Source organism: Crassostrea angulata, chromosome 7 (assembly GCF_025612915.1).
Source record: "Crassostrea angulata isolate pt1a10 chromosome 7, ASM2561291v2, whole genome shotgun sequence".
Taxonomy (NCBI): Eukaryota; Metazoa; Mollusca; class Bivalvia; order Ostreida; family Ostreidae; genus Magallana; species Magallana angulata.
The window spans coordinates 23659268-23674457 of NC_069117.1; the positions used below are offsets into that span (position 1 = coordinate 23659268).

At 34.6% G+C, this 15190-nt stretch overlaps 1 protein-coding gene and 1 pseudogene across 1 annotated transcript; both read left to right on the forward strand.

The window, feature by feature from the left end:
* Nucleotides 1-6583: 6583 nt before the first annotated feature.
* On the forward strand, nt 6584-10220 carry LOC128192644 (uncharacterized). Its single transcript, XM_052865504.1, has 4 exons — nt 6584-6857; nt 7644-7790; nt 8020-9230; nt 9567-10220. The coding sequence occupies exons 1-4, from the start codon at nt 6701-6703 to the stop codon at nt 9762-9764; spliced, it is 1713 nt and encodes a 570-aa protein (XP_052721464.1). The 5' UTR covers nt 6584-6700; the 3' UTR covers nt 9765-10220.
* A 1573-nt stretch (nt 10221-11793) lies between these two features.
* LOC128191247 (uncharacterized) lies at nt 11794-14135 on the forward strand (annotated as a pseudogene).
* Nucleotides 14136-15190: the final 1055 nt, after the last annotated feature.

Consider the following 15190-nt stretch of genomic DNA (forward strand, 5'->3'; position numbering starts at 1 on the left):
ACCACAGTAAAATTCCGCCTTTCCCCTCGGTGTTCCGGGCTCAGGAAGCACCGTGTGTTATTCAGTTCGGTCTGGATATTTCCTGTGAATACAAAACAACTAGCATCGATCATAGGCATTCAAGAGATGATGTCCACTAATGATTAGGACCATAGAATTCAAACGCAAGCTGATTTTTCTGACAGATGGCGCGACTAAGTGGAATAATTTTTACGCTTGGTGTTCAGGAATATTCAGTTGATTGATAAATGGACATAAAAAATGAAGGGCTTTGACTAAATTATAAAAATGTTCAAAGATATAAGGAAATTAAAATAAGTTGAAGGGAAAGAAAAAAAGAAAAGAAATTTACACCTTACGGCATTATGGTTGTTTTTAAGAAGATCAGTTAATACATGTACATATAAATACATACTTAGTTTGAATTTAGAAATATATTCTGTAAAGAACTATGGACATTTCAAATAAATTGTTTTAGTATGCGTTTTCTGTACCTTCTGTACCGTGGTAATAAGTCCTTAAGAAGATGGCCCATATCAGTGCCCCCGGCATAAGAGACACGGCTTTAGGGTAGTCAATGAATGTTAGTCCTGGACCTGAACAATAGATGATAGCCATCAGAACCCAGTGCCAAAACATAGCAAATAACGAAGTACAGTAAGCTTCTATCTTACCCTTTCTTAGATATTTTCGTTGGTATGAGATTTATTGTTTCGTGATCTAAAATTGTTTCGTGGAGATTTTATTTCGTTTTCTCCGGCTATTTTCGAAGCCTTTGTGATTACTCTGTAACATGAGTTTGCCAGTTGTTGATATTATACTGTAGCTCTCGTCTAATGTAAGGCAACAAAGATCTAATTAGCTTGTGATGTTCCGTGTACATATAGCGTTTATTTTTATGATATTATATAATTTTTACATCCAACAAAAGCTGCGATCAATACACAAAGCTCCGCTACCGACCGGTTTTGCATATCTACTGCACCAAGGCAAAAACACCGAAAGGCTTTTCCTGTAGATTCTATTGCGTTTTTGCAAAAAAGTTAAGCTTTCATTCCGTAATTTATATGTAGCCACTTTGTCGTCCACGCCATTCTATGGCTGTGGTGAATAAATAAGCCAAGAATTTCCCGTCAGAACATCCATGTATCTCCATCGATTTCCACCATCCTTTGCTTAATCAGGTTTGATCAATACAGGCTTATCTTTAAGGATTGGAGACAAGATATTTTGCAAAAAAGAGAATCTGTTAGTTCCCAAGGGCTATGCTTTCACATCTGCAGTCAGCAGTAGACATTATTAATAATAATTAGTTCATATTTTACGATTAACATGCCCGGTTTTCGTGAATTTTGTTATTTAAACAAAGACTACATAGAAATAAAAAATGTATCTAGTTTTTAACTCACTTTATACTGATACTGTCTTTCCAAAGACGTATTTGTATACTTAGTCTAGAAGATCACAAACCCATAGTATTTAAGCAAACGGACGTCTTGAACCACTCGAGACGTCCATGCAATGGGTATATCAAACGACAGAGCCTTCATCTTATGTCGCACTTTGGAACACATTCATTTCCTGTTAAAGATCAAATATTCAAGAGCCAACGGAACAAATGATAAGAAAAAAGTTTGTTCTTGCAAGCGTTTTTATGAAGTTGATTATATGCTAGAGCTAGTCGGAGGTAGAGAGTTCCACTTGAACTCCAGAGGAGATTTGCATGTTTCCGAGAAGTAGTTTTCGTCTGCGAAACATGCTTTGAATGATTATTTCAAAGTCGAGTTTCTTGAGACAAGTATTAGGTCTCACATCTCGGGTGCTAATTGGGTTTTTGTAGACATATTTTGGTGTTTCACTGCAAACTGACTTTGGAAGGGGATCCTCTTTGTAGAATTTTTGCACGCACACGTAAGTTATCAAAAATGTCACGAGAACCGAAGAATAATAGATCAATAGATTTTGTGCAGACAATGCATTGAATTAAACGCCCATCTTAGTGAATCCAGCGGGTACCTGCCTCGACATCAGACTGTCAGGATCTGCATGATGTTATCTGCGATCTGTTAAATTAAAACAACCCCTACAATGCCACGATGCGTCGCCGAGTAGAATTTAATCGATTTTAAAAGTCCTGTTTTTTAATGGTAAAAGAAGTTAATTGTGTCCTAGAGGAAAAGTATAAAGTGAATATTTCTCACTTTTTTTTTAAATGAGTTAATGATCCGTAATTTCACTTTCTTAAAGTCAGTTAAATCTTCAACTAAACTAGTTTATTGTCTGATTTACTTTTTAACCCGAATGTCGATTTACGATGTGTTTTCGCTGAGTGTCAACATTTTTGTTCTATAAGATTAACAATTTTGAAAGATTACTTAATTAAATAAAACAATACTGAAGTCTTGGAATGAAACTGATTTCAGAAGTCTTAGAACCTTGTTGCCAATTTATGTGTCTGCAAGCCCTTCATATGCCTGCAGTTCAGATATAGCATTAAAAGATCAACAATAGACTCAGAATTACTGCACTCCTACCTAATATAATCTGGAAGATTAGGGTGGTTTTTCATTTCATCAAAAACTTGACCTGTATTTCTTGCTTAAGATGTTCATCTTAATGTGCATAAAGGAATCGATTCATTACGTAGAGAGAACTCTCTGGGGCAGTATGAGTTGGTACAAAAAGAGTTTGGGTCTTATACCGTTTCCCAATTCAAGATCGGTATAATAAACTGATAATTTCTATGTATCCTGAACTGATTCAGCAAAACATTTCCATTGATCCCATATTCAATAAAATGAAATGATAGCGTGTTAAATATCGGGTTCGGGATTCGGTTTCAGCACGGGCACCTGTTGGATATAGATGTAATTTCTGATTTGACACCGTGTCAGGCGGTTAGCTTCGCAACAGTTCTGAAACCGATGGGTGCTGTAAGGTCAACAATCTGAATAGTACACAAGGGTGCCATTTAATGTTTCTCTGCAGGTGCCAAATGATATCAATTGTTAAATTATGCAATACTTTTTATTATTTATGTGTCTAGATTGCACTGCGGAATTTTTGTAATATACTTTCGAAGGTTTGTGTACGGTAAAAATATACGATTGAAGGTTTTTGCACATCGAAAATAATGTTGCTTTTTGAGACTCAAATGAAAGAGCCTTTTCTGTTCAATCGTGATTTAATACAACCAAGACGATATTTAATACAAGTATTTAAATGATCATAAAACTTAAAGTACAAACACTGCGTCTTTCTCAAGGAATATTGTACCTTGACATTTCTTCTAACAGATACGCATTTATTTTCCCTCGTATATTAGAACAGATGTATATGTACTGTCATTACAATACTGATTTCCTGAATCAGAAGTGACAAGAAAAATCTATTTTCCCTCGGAGCGGATGCAGCGCCAGGAAATGCGGACTGATTATCGGGATTATATCGCCAGTGCACACAACTGCAGAGAATCCTGACAATCAGGCATTGTTTTCGCAGACAATGGTCCTAGACGAATTGTCTGACAACTCGCACTAGCAATCGCCATGGATCCAGGCGTCGATTTGGCAATCTCTCTATATTACTATCTCTGGTGACATGCTAATAGGATTCAGCGATTACTCCAACTGGCTCTCCAGTTTGTCTTCATAAAGCGCGGATACATGTCAAACCAACATCTGTGTAGGATATGTGTTCTCCTAAGATTAATGTCATTCTGTTTCTGCCTCTCCAAAATTGACCTCAGTTAAAATAACATATACAAGTACTTTTTATAGTTTTTATACATATTATAGTATAATATGACTACCATTGTTTCCATAAAAAATATTGATTTGGATATCAGTTTTATTACATATCAGATTGTGGATAGAGGGAGAGAGTTTTCTAAAAAGCAATTACATGGGCGGTGCAGATACCACCAAAGACAGGGATCATATACATGTGTACTTATTGCAAGAAAAATATTTACACTAATGCAAATTGAAAATAAAATATATATTTTTTGAAAACAGCAATGTATTTGAAGACAAATTTTAAAAATATACTTTGCTTTGAATCTGCCATATGAATCACGATTCTTATAAGCTGCTTGTTTATCTGACACTCGGGAATTAAATATCGCAATTATTAAAATGTCTCTCTGTTATGTCTAAATGAACAGATGTGTTCTTGCATGTGGTCTTGTAAAGTGGGACACCCTTCATCATGCACTCAATGGCTCTCTCTCTCTCTCTCTCTCTCTCTCTCTCTCTCTCTCTCTCTCATATAAAGGACTTGCCATTTAAGATAACCATAGGCGTCGGAACCGGGTTGGGGGGGGGGGGGGGGCTTACCCACACTTTTTGCCAGAATTTAAGGAATTGAAATGCCCCCCCCCCCTTCCACAGATTAGGAATTTCATGATTTTGGGGGGGGGGGGGGGATTTCGGCAAGATTTTTCTTGGAGTTTAGGTATACTACGCTACCCATGTAGGTATGTTGCATGTACAATGTATAATGAGGCTGGTTTAGAATTTACCATTTAAAGCAAATCTTTATGTAATGCAGATTAGAGAAAATTACTAATTGAAAGAAAGATCACTTACTCTCAAGTCAACCCCTACTTGCCTTTTTTCCGTTGGTACATGTAACATATAGGACAGAAGATACATGACTTCTTAATGTCATTAGTGTCATCTTTTGCTGTTCATTCATTCACTGTAGATGATACTAGTATATGGTTGACTTTAATAAAATAATGGGTAAAATTTGATTCACATAATTGTCGCTTCTTTTCTTTGACACTGTACGCCAGATATACAAATAATGGCCATAAATTCCAGACAGTTATTTAACTCTTTGTTACTCTTTTTTCCCTCGAAACAATTGCTTAATAATAATGGTCTATAGGACGCAAACGTAAAAGGTAGTGTACTATTGCACACTTCTGTTTATATGGCAGATAAATATCTTTGCAAGTATAAAGCCCTTTTAGAAAAGGTGGCCGTGCGGTCAGAAATACTTCATACTATTTTTTTCTCTCATTCGAGAAATCTTATGTTATCTTTTATTATTCAAATGAAGGAGAAGTTATTTGAAACATATTTTAAAATCCCTCTGAAATCAAAATACAATCTGATGCTCAAGTGTGTGTAAAAATAAATCCAATTAATTGTTCCCTCGAATTATGAATTCGCAAGAAAATCTACCGCTCGTCTAGCAAAATATTTTTGTTGACTTCAAAGTACGAAAATGCCACATTCAGATAACTAATTCAATTCTAAAATAACTGAAATAAGGCGAGCTTATGGCGTTTCAACTTAAGTCATTTACATTTGATAAAACTGTAGTCAACATTTAAAACATTTCAAAAGAAACCGCGATATTTGAGTCCATGTGAAAATTCAGTGGGTAGATATAAATTAATTAAAATTCAAACGCATATTAAACCCATCCATCAGTATGCTGTTTCGGATAATATGATACTGTTGTAAAAAATCAATACCAGTCTATTATCTTTTGAACTACTAACCGAAAAATGAAATGACGCAAAACTTCACCACTTTTCTTTATTTTCATTAAAGTAAGATAGGTCAAATGACGACACGTATTTTATGAAGTAGACTCATGCTACATGTACTGAATGTCCAAACAGGACACAGAGAAAGAGACAGAAGGAGTGGTAAATATTTATGTCACCTTTATTACCCTGTAAACAGTATAATACATGTATTTACACATTGCACTAAAATATTTTTGACACAAGGTGACTGTAGTTGATGAGGGGTTTAAACACAAGGTGACTGGAATTGATGAGGGGTTGCGGGTTAAAGTTCGATTTTTTTTTGGCAGATACTTTAAAATACTTAATACACAGGAAGCTTAAATTCCACATAGTAAAAGAAACGTTTTCTGTTAACTTTATATATGAATTTAAGATGAAATTGGCTTGACGGGAGGTATATGTCAAAATGTGAAATACATTAATATACATGTAGTTTATCATGCTTTTCTATATCTCCGATGATTAACACCGGTTTACTGCATGGCGAATTGAATACATTTCAATTAAGTAAGATTAAATGCCATAAAATTATCCAGTTCTATAATTAGGTTATTTTTCGTTTGAAATGTTTTTCAGTCAACCATCTTTTCCAAATTTAAAAACTTACTGAATTCAAATTTATGAAACCTTTTATATGTCACAAAGGCAGGAAAACTGACACGGGTCTAAACAAAACAGGTTAGGGAGACAGCCTGGGTACCACGTTAGTCATCAGATTGAATCGACGGGAAGCATTATAATGGAGAGGGCGGGTTATTAGTGCGCTCAATACTTTCTGTGGTGAATTTCTTTCATCAGTGACGATCAAAAGGAAGTACATGTACTTTGTTAATGTTTAAATTTCATATTTCCTGAACAGGTGAACAGGGTACACAATGATATATTCAAAGCTATATTCTTAGATTCAAAGAGCGATAACTCAAAAAATGTTTTTCACTCTTATCAATAAGACCCCCTTTATTCCTTGACCTGCATGAAATAATATTACAAGGTACTGCACAATCTATCATTGACGTATATACGTCCCTGAAAATATTGATTCTTATTTTCAGTTTTCTTTCAAAGAATTGGTGAAACTGAAAGCTAGGCAAAAAAATTGGTTTAATCCGACTAGACCAAACATATCTAGTCTTGAACACATTAACACTGACAATGGACGCAGATAAAAGTTGTACATTTTGCGGCCGGAGGTCCCGGGATTTACTGAGATGTAGTCGATGTAAGGAAGTGTACTACTGCTCCAGGGACTGTCAGAGAGGACACTGGACGGAGGGACACAGGGAACATTGTAAAATAGTGGGCAGCCAGGGTAAGAATAAAAATCAAATCGGAATGTGGTAATTTTATCAATGGAATACATTATACAGGAAGCATGTAACGTAACTACAAGATTTTATGAAAGGAATCCGTGGCTTTAGTTTAAAAATGTGTATTTTTAGAGAAACGTCTTGCTGTATGTTAAAATTTTTAGATGTTAGCTCAAATACGAAAACATCTAAAATACTTGTAAAGTTGCATAGCTGCATTTTCTGTTAAGATCCCTTATGTCTTTATATTCAACTTTAATCAAATTAAGGATAAAGGAATTATTGTTTTATTCAAAACGGGTCGATCACGTGATCAAATCCATAAAGCCTAAAAGGCTTGACGTTTGATCACGTACCGACCCGTATTAATATCGTCATAAACGTCAAAGGATGATTCCTAGTTACTTGTAGTTACGTGTTTGTACGATCAAATTTTTCATTTACAGAGTGAGTATTTACGCAATTTTCTTTGTCTTTAAATATGCGAATCCCACTGTGCGCCAACAGTGGACGACTTACGTCCTATTTGTTTAACACATCAATTTTTTTACCCCGTGCAGATTGTATATTACCATACGGTACAATACAGTCACGTGATTTTGTGAAACACATGCCCATTTCATGCAACATGCAAATTATTGTAATGTTTTTCTCTACCTATGAAAGAAATTCGATAAAGGTAAGTATATTACAGATAAATACACTGGAAAATGTAAAAATTCTAAAATAACGATGTGATCGATATTTTAGTAACAACATTAAGTGATTAACTTTGAATATAAATTCAGCTGAGAGTTGTGCCTTTTGCGGCCAAAGGTCCTCGGATTTACTGAGATGTAGTCGATGTAAGGAGGTTTACTACTGCTCCAAAGACTGTCAGAGAGGACACTGGAAGGAGGGACACAGAGAGGATTGCCAAATAGTAGGGAGCCAGTGTAAGAACAAGAATAAATACTTTGAATAATGACAACATATAATAAAGTATGTTAAAAAACAGAAAAATAAAATGTACAAACTGTATTGAATGTTGACTACCTCAATTTTAGATAGATGAAAAAGAAAAAGAGATTTTAATGTAGAGCAAAGCCGGTTGTTTAATATTTTCGTTTTGTTAATGCAAAAACATTCTCAAAAACTTATTTTAATATTGATTATCTTTTACAGTGTGCCGTTTCTGCAATAAGTCTTCAAAGCAACTGAAGGGATGCGCAAGATGTCTCCAGGCGTTCTACTGCTCCAAGGAATGTCAGAGAGAGGACTGGAGTCAAAGACACAGAGACGAATGTAAAGCAGTGACACCCGTAGAAAAGAATGAAAGACTACAACAAGCGACAACAAATAGAAAGGAAGGAATGAGCGAAATTGAATTATATGAAAGAAAGAGCAATGCAAATGATCGAAAAAGCAGATCTTCGTTAGATTGTTGCTCGTTTTGTGGAAGAAACGGTGATTTGAAAACTTGCACAGAATGTGACAAGCAATATTATTGCTCTCGCGAATGTCAAAAAGCTGATTGGAAAACTCATAAAACCAGTTGCACGGAAGAGAAAGGCAGAGCAGAAAACAACACAGAACGCAGCGAGAATTCGTCGCCAATCTGTGCTCACTGTAGATCGAAAAGTGCAAGCCGAGTTTGTAAGGACTGCAGTGTAGTGTTCTATTGTTCAAAATCTTGTCAAAAGTCGCACTGGAAAAAACACAAGAGTTCATGTAAAGCGCGGTCTGGCAAAGCAAAAATCAAAGAGACATTAAGTGTACAACAATGCACGATTTTAGGTCTCGTTACTCCGGAGGAAAATAATGGACTCGATCCCAATGATATCCATGCACATGAAAGCAATCGAGGGATAGGGAAAAGCGCAAATGTCTTATGTTGTCGGTGTAAAAGCAAGCGTTCCTGTTTGACCTGTCCTGACTGTAATTCTGCAACGTATTGCTCAGTAACTTGTTTGGGTCAGGATAAAAATGACCACAAAGAAACTTGCAAAGATATACAAGAACACCGTCTTTATCAGAAGCCATCACACTATCCCCCATCGTTAACGCTTGGTATGGACACTTCAAAGAAAGAAGACTTGTGGGAAATTAACCACTCTCCGTCCCATTCGACAGTAATGTTTCCACAGGATCCGCTCTGTGTACAGGATAATGCAGATTTGACACTAGTTATTGAAAGATCTGCGACATCTTGCGAAAAAGCTCGTGAAAAGATCAAACGTCAGTTTTCTAGTTACATTCTGATTACCCGTGTCAGGGAAATCCCGATCGAAGAAATATCTATGTTTGACACAAATATTTGCACGCAGCCCTTCATTTTCTTATCCTACATTAGAAGGTTTCATGGGTACAGAGGGCGGCATAATGTTTACTTACAGGCAAGTTCAAATCATACGAGGTTAAAATCTTTTGAATTTCTAAAACAGCAGTCATATACTAGTAGTTTTAAACCACCGGTTAATTTTATTTAGCATACATGTTAATTTTATCCACGTGACATGCCACGTTTAACACACGATCACAAAATGCTTTTCATATTCGAATCGAAAGTTTGTGCCCATTACTTAATAAGATAATTATATAATAATAGATTGCTTTATAAATATCTCGACAGCTAATGATAAGATATTGCATTTATGCGTCGTCCTTTTAAGCAGTAGCTTTTCTTTCAGAACAACGTGACATATTATTTTGAGGATTTCTGACATTTTCAGGACTCTGAAAGGCGGGAAATTTACGTCAGTTTCTACCTTCCAAACGACGATCCTTCGCCACACTTCCGGTGGAGTGACGTAGTTCCAGGAAAGTTCATCGCCATTTTGTTTCCTTGCATTCATTCATTTCTTGACGGAAGTGTTGGTTTACGGGTTGATAAGGCTACTAATGCGTACATTTTCGATGTAAAGGACTAAGTTATAAACTCATATCTCAGTTTGGGGTAAATTATGTTGGTGTAACGTATGCCAAATGAAAAATACTTTGGAGTATCGGTAGATTTTGGGATAATATTATTTTGAGATGAATTGGTTGAGATGGGTTTTCGTTTTTTCAAGATAAAAAAATCAATAACGAATATATACTTAAGTAAAGCATTTGATTGTTGACTTAGAATTAATAGACATTTATACGATGTGTGCATTTCTTAAGTAAGTTCAGTATGTGAAATTACTTTTTAAATCAACTTTTAAAATAAATAAATTAAATATATTTAAAAGAAAATAAATATATATGATAGCAAACTTTTGTCATTATATACAAGAAAACCAAGACGTAAGAAGCAAATTGAGTGAGCCGTTGAAATCATCAGAAATATCCTCTGACTGGAACAGTTATAGAAACACGTCAGATGCATGTATATTAATAAAAAAAAAATGAAGAACATTGTGTATTTATTTCTCCTGTACATGCGGAACTTGGTTTAATGTATACAGATAAGATAGTCACAACGATCATAGAGCAATAAGTGGTAATTCGATCACCATCGTGGCCCCACCCTACACAAGGGGAATCATGATTTGAACAATCTTAAATCTACATTATCTGTGCATGACCCTGCATTTGACCAAACATGAATCCCCTTTTAATTACCCAATAAAGATTTGAAACGAGTTTGGTTGAAATTGGCTAGGTGGTTTTACGAGAAGTAGATGAAAATGTGAAAAGTTATCGACAATGACGACAACGGACAAAGTTTGATCAGAAATGCTCAATATATTTTTAGTCGCAGAAGTGAACTAAATAACATGTTTATATGCCTTTTCCATGTATGTTTGATATCCCTGACTGAGAGGTTATAAAATGGCTGAAAAGCAACTATACACAAATACTTCCTAAACATCAATTTGAATATAAATATATTAAGCATTGGATGCTTATTTTTGGATGTCGTTGGTCCTATAACACCACCAAGGCGGTGAAAAAATTATCATTATCGGTATTCAATTTGTTGCACCGCCTTGGTATGTTACAAGACCGACGACATCTAAAAATAAGCAGTCAATACTTTAATGTATATTAAGATTTTTATCTTATATAAAGCACCCTGAACACATAGATTATAAATCAATAACTCAAGATAAGTACAATACTGATGAATAAATTATTTCTACCAGGACTTGAATGAATGAACCCAATACGATCATGGTAATTTTTAATCCACGTATTTTAGACATACGAGTATTCAGAAAAATAAAAGGTGTGCACCCCCCTTTTTACGCTTGCGTCAGATTAACCGTTTTGATGCTTCGTTTGCCTTTTTAGTAGTAAAAATTTGAAAAATCGAAGTAAAACTGAGGAATGTATATGCGAAAAAGCATAATGTTTCATACTGTGTTAAATATACATGTGAGATATGGTTAAATTTGATAAAGTTATTTTGTAAATATTATTTTAAAAAATGAACTGATATAAAATGCCATGTATTTCTACGGTACATATATAAATATGATAAGTTTAATGATTTCAGTGTTACGCCCCGATTTGTTATTGTTGTGCTGTGGGATTTTAGTAATATTCGTTGCGGTAGGAATACCATGTTATGGTTAAAAGGTAAAAAGAAAGCGGACAGTGAATGCTTTCTATACTGAGATACTCAGTCGTTGTTGTTATTTCTTCATAGGAAGTAGATCCTAAAATATCGTATTGATCAAGTATAGAATCATTGCATTGATTACAATCAGGTTTGAGTTGTTTTTGCCAATTAAATTTAAAAACCAGTGGTACAGTTTTAAGTTATTTTATTATTTTGAGCGACCCCCGCTTTGTCTTTGAAAATTGCTGAAGCATTTGTCCCGCTAGATTCTTATTTTCGGTTTTCTTTCTCATTCTGCGAATAATTCTTATTGATACTATGCAGAGTCACCAGGCAACAGTCAGAAAATCTATTTGATCTAAAGAGATAAAAAAAAGTTAGCGATATACAGCAAATCTTGGACTGTGACGATGGATGCAGATGGGAGGTTTAGCTATTGCAGCCAAAGGTCATTAAACTTACTGAGATGTAGTCGATGTAAGGAGGTGTACTATTGCTCCAGGGACTGTCAGAGAGGACACTGGAGGGAGGGACACAGAGAACAATGCAAATTGGCGACCAGCCAGGGTAAAATATTGTTAATAGTTCTTGTTTCTTATAACCGTATTCATAATATTAATTCACGTCACAATGTCATGTCATCTACAAAGCTGACATAAAAATGTTGAAAAGTTTGTTAAGTAGGCTGGGTGGTCAACACATTAACCATCGGATCTACCTTAAACTTTAAGATATGATTTGTTTAAGTATAAATTATTATTTAGTAAATACCCACATATTTTACCTTTTAAATTTGGATATTTTGCTATATTTTTATATAGATCTCTTCTTCAGAAGAAAATCAATACAGTATATAAATGACCTCGACCATCAAGCCCTCCTAATGACCCCCCATGTTTTTTTTTTTACTTAGGATTATCATTTATTTCACATTTCCTATAGCTTCGCTAATCTTACAATTACCAGTCAGCGCAAAATGTTCTCCTAAAATATATTTTTTTCATTCGTAAATCTGATTTCAATCAGATTGAATTATCAAATTATACATGATCCGCATTTTAAAATGTCGCTGTGATAGTTCACCACCATGAAATAGCGAAAACGGATCTACATTTGATTGTGTTTCATCAGCAGTGGGTACATGAAGTCTCTCTCGATTAGTATGCTCTTACACCTGGATTTGCCTAACCTTCGTCCTTGACCTGGCTTGATCTCACCTTTAGCCTATATCTAACTTGGCCACAAATTTTAAACATGAACAAACATTTTGACCTCAATTTTTTTTCTTTACGTAAATGATGGTTTTGCTGATTTTAATTGTTTTTTTATTTAATAAACCTAAAAACTCAGCTTTTCAAATAGTGATATGTTATATCAAAAATATATACCTAAATGTATGACTTATTAATTTTATTCGATATTGATCCAGTGTGAGTTTATAGTTTAAAAAATAGAAAAAAATGATATACTACCACTGTATTACCTCAGAATGACCATATACTTATTATCAAATCAGATTCCATGGTGTGTCGTTTCTGTTATGGGTCTTCAAAGCGTCTAAAGAGATGTGTTGGGTGTCTTCAAGTGTCGTACTGCTCCAAAGAGTGCCAGAAAGAAGACTGGAGTCGATGACATAGAGTTGAATGCCAAGCAATTTTATCAAATAAAATCAGCAGTAAAAGATGGAAAGGAAGAGCAGAAACCTTATAAAAGGCAGAATAAAACAAAAGATGGAAAGAGTAGTGAGTTATAGATTGCTGCTCGGTATGCGGAAAAAATGCTGACTTGAAAACTTGCAAAGAATATATTAATGTCACAAGATAAGGTATTGCTCTCGACAATGTCAGAAGGTTGATTGGAAAACTCATAAAACTAATTGCAAGAGAGAGAAAGGTGAAACAGAAAATGACGGAGAAAAAGATGATGAAACATTGTCAATTTGTGCTCACTGTAGAGTGAAAGGTACACACAACGCTTGCGAGAATTGTAGTGCAGGTTTTTATTGTTCAAAATCTTGTCAACATTTAGACTGGGGAAAACATAAAACATTGTGTAAATTGCGCACCGAAAAAACAAAAATCTCAGAGCCGTTAACTGTTGAACAATGTACACTCTTTGGCCTTGTGACTCCTGAGGAAAATAATGGTGTTGATCCCAATGATGTCCATGCACATGAAAGTAATAGAGGAATAGAGAAAGGCCTAAAAGTTTTTTGCTATCGATGTAAAAGCCAACCTTCAAGTTTAACATGTCCTGACTGAAATTCCGCAACTTATTGCTCTGTTTTCTGTCTTGATCAGGATAAAGATGACCACAGAGAAACTTGCAAAGCTATACAAGCGCAAAAATTTCAAGAGGGGCCTTCACCTTTCCCTACTTTTACAACACTTGGTTTTATTGGTGAAACTTCAAAGAAAACGAATTTAGTATCAATAAACCACGCCCGGTCTCATTCGATATTATCGTTTCTACAAGACCCGCTACATGTACAGGATAACGCGGACTTGGTACTAGTTATTGAGAGATCTGCATCATCTTGCGAAAGAGCCCGAGAAAAAATAAAACGAAAGTTTCCAAATTATATTTTGATTACTCGAATTCGGGAAATACCAATGGAGAAAATCTCAATGCTTGGCTCTAATATTTGCACACAACCTTTTGTTTTCCTGTCCTACATTAGAAGATTTCATGGATACAGGGGTCGGCATAATGTTTACTTACAGGCAAGTTCCCACTCAATATTTGTTTTAAAAAAAACAGCGTAACGAAATATTTTTTTCAAATTTCACATACACGTAAAGATACATGGACAGGTGCATATGAGTTTAACTAAGCTATTTAATTTACATGTACATGTGTAATGTGATTTAATTTTTTATAAAAAGTTTTTTCAGGACTCTGATAGAAGGGAAATCTATGTTAGTTTCTACCTCCCAAACGACGATCCTTCGCCACATTTTCGATGGAGTGACGTAGTTCCTGGAAAATTCATCGCCATTTTGTTTCCCTGCATTCACTTATTCCGTGATGGAAGTATCGGTTTACGGGTTGATCGGGCTACTAATGCTGACATTTTCGATATAAAGGATTGAATGGAATGAAATCATATTTGTAGAGATGTGTTTTTATGTAATATTTATTTTAGATTCTTGAATTTGATTTAAGTTCTAAATGAGTAATACCGAAATTGAAAAGTAGATTCAAATATTTTGAGTTAATTATTTTGTATTTTTTTGCATTATTTCTGCTAGTATGTTAAACATGTCTTGCTAAGTAAAACGTTTAATTTTTTAAAACTCTCCTGAGTTGTTAACCGTGTCAATAAAATTTTTGATCTTGAATACATTCAAAATAAAGATTTATTTTTTTTATATTTATACATGAATATGTATGTAATAGTTGACGATTTATTGTTAACTATTCATATTGATTTAGTTTTTGTTGTGATAAACTGCATGTGCATGATAACATTGGACACGTGTAATAATTATTCAATAAATATTGATTTAAGCATTGAATAATTATTTTTGGATGTCGTCGGCCCTATTACACACCAAGCGGTGCAGACAAATTGAATAACGCGCGTTAGCGTGGTATGATAATTTATCTGCACAGCTTGGTGTGTTTTAGGACTGACGACATCCAATGAAATATGAACCATACATGGAACAGCCATATTAACATGTTAATTAGTTCGCTTCTGCGAATAAAAATATAGTGCCAGAAACTTTGTAGAAAATATTTTTTATAAGGAGAAGATATAATTTAATGATTATTTTTTAAAAGAATACTTATTAATTTGATTTC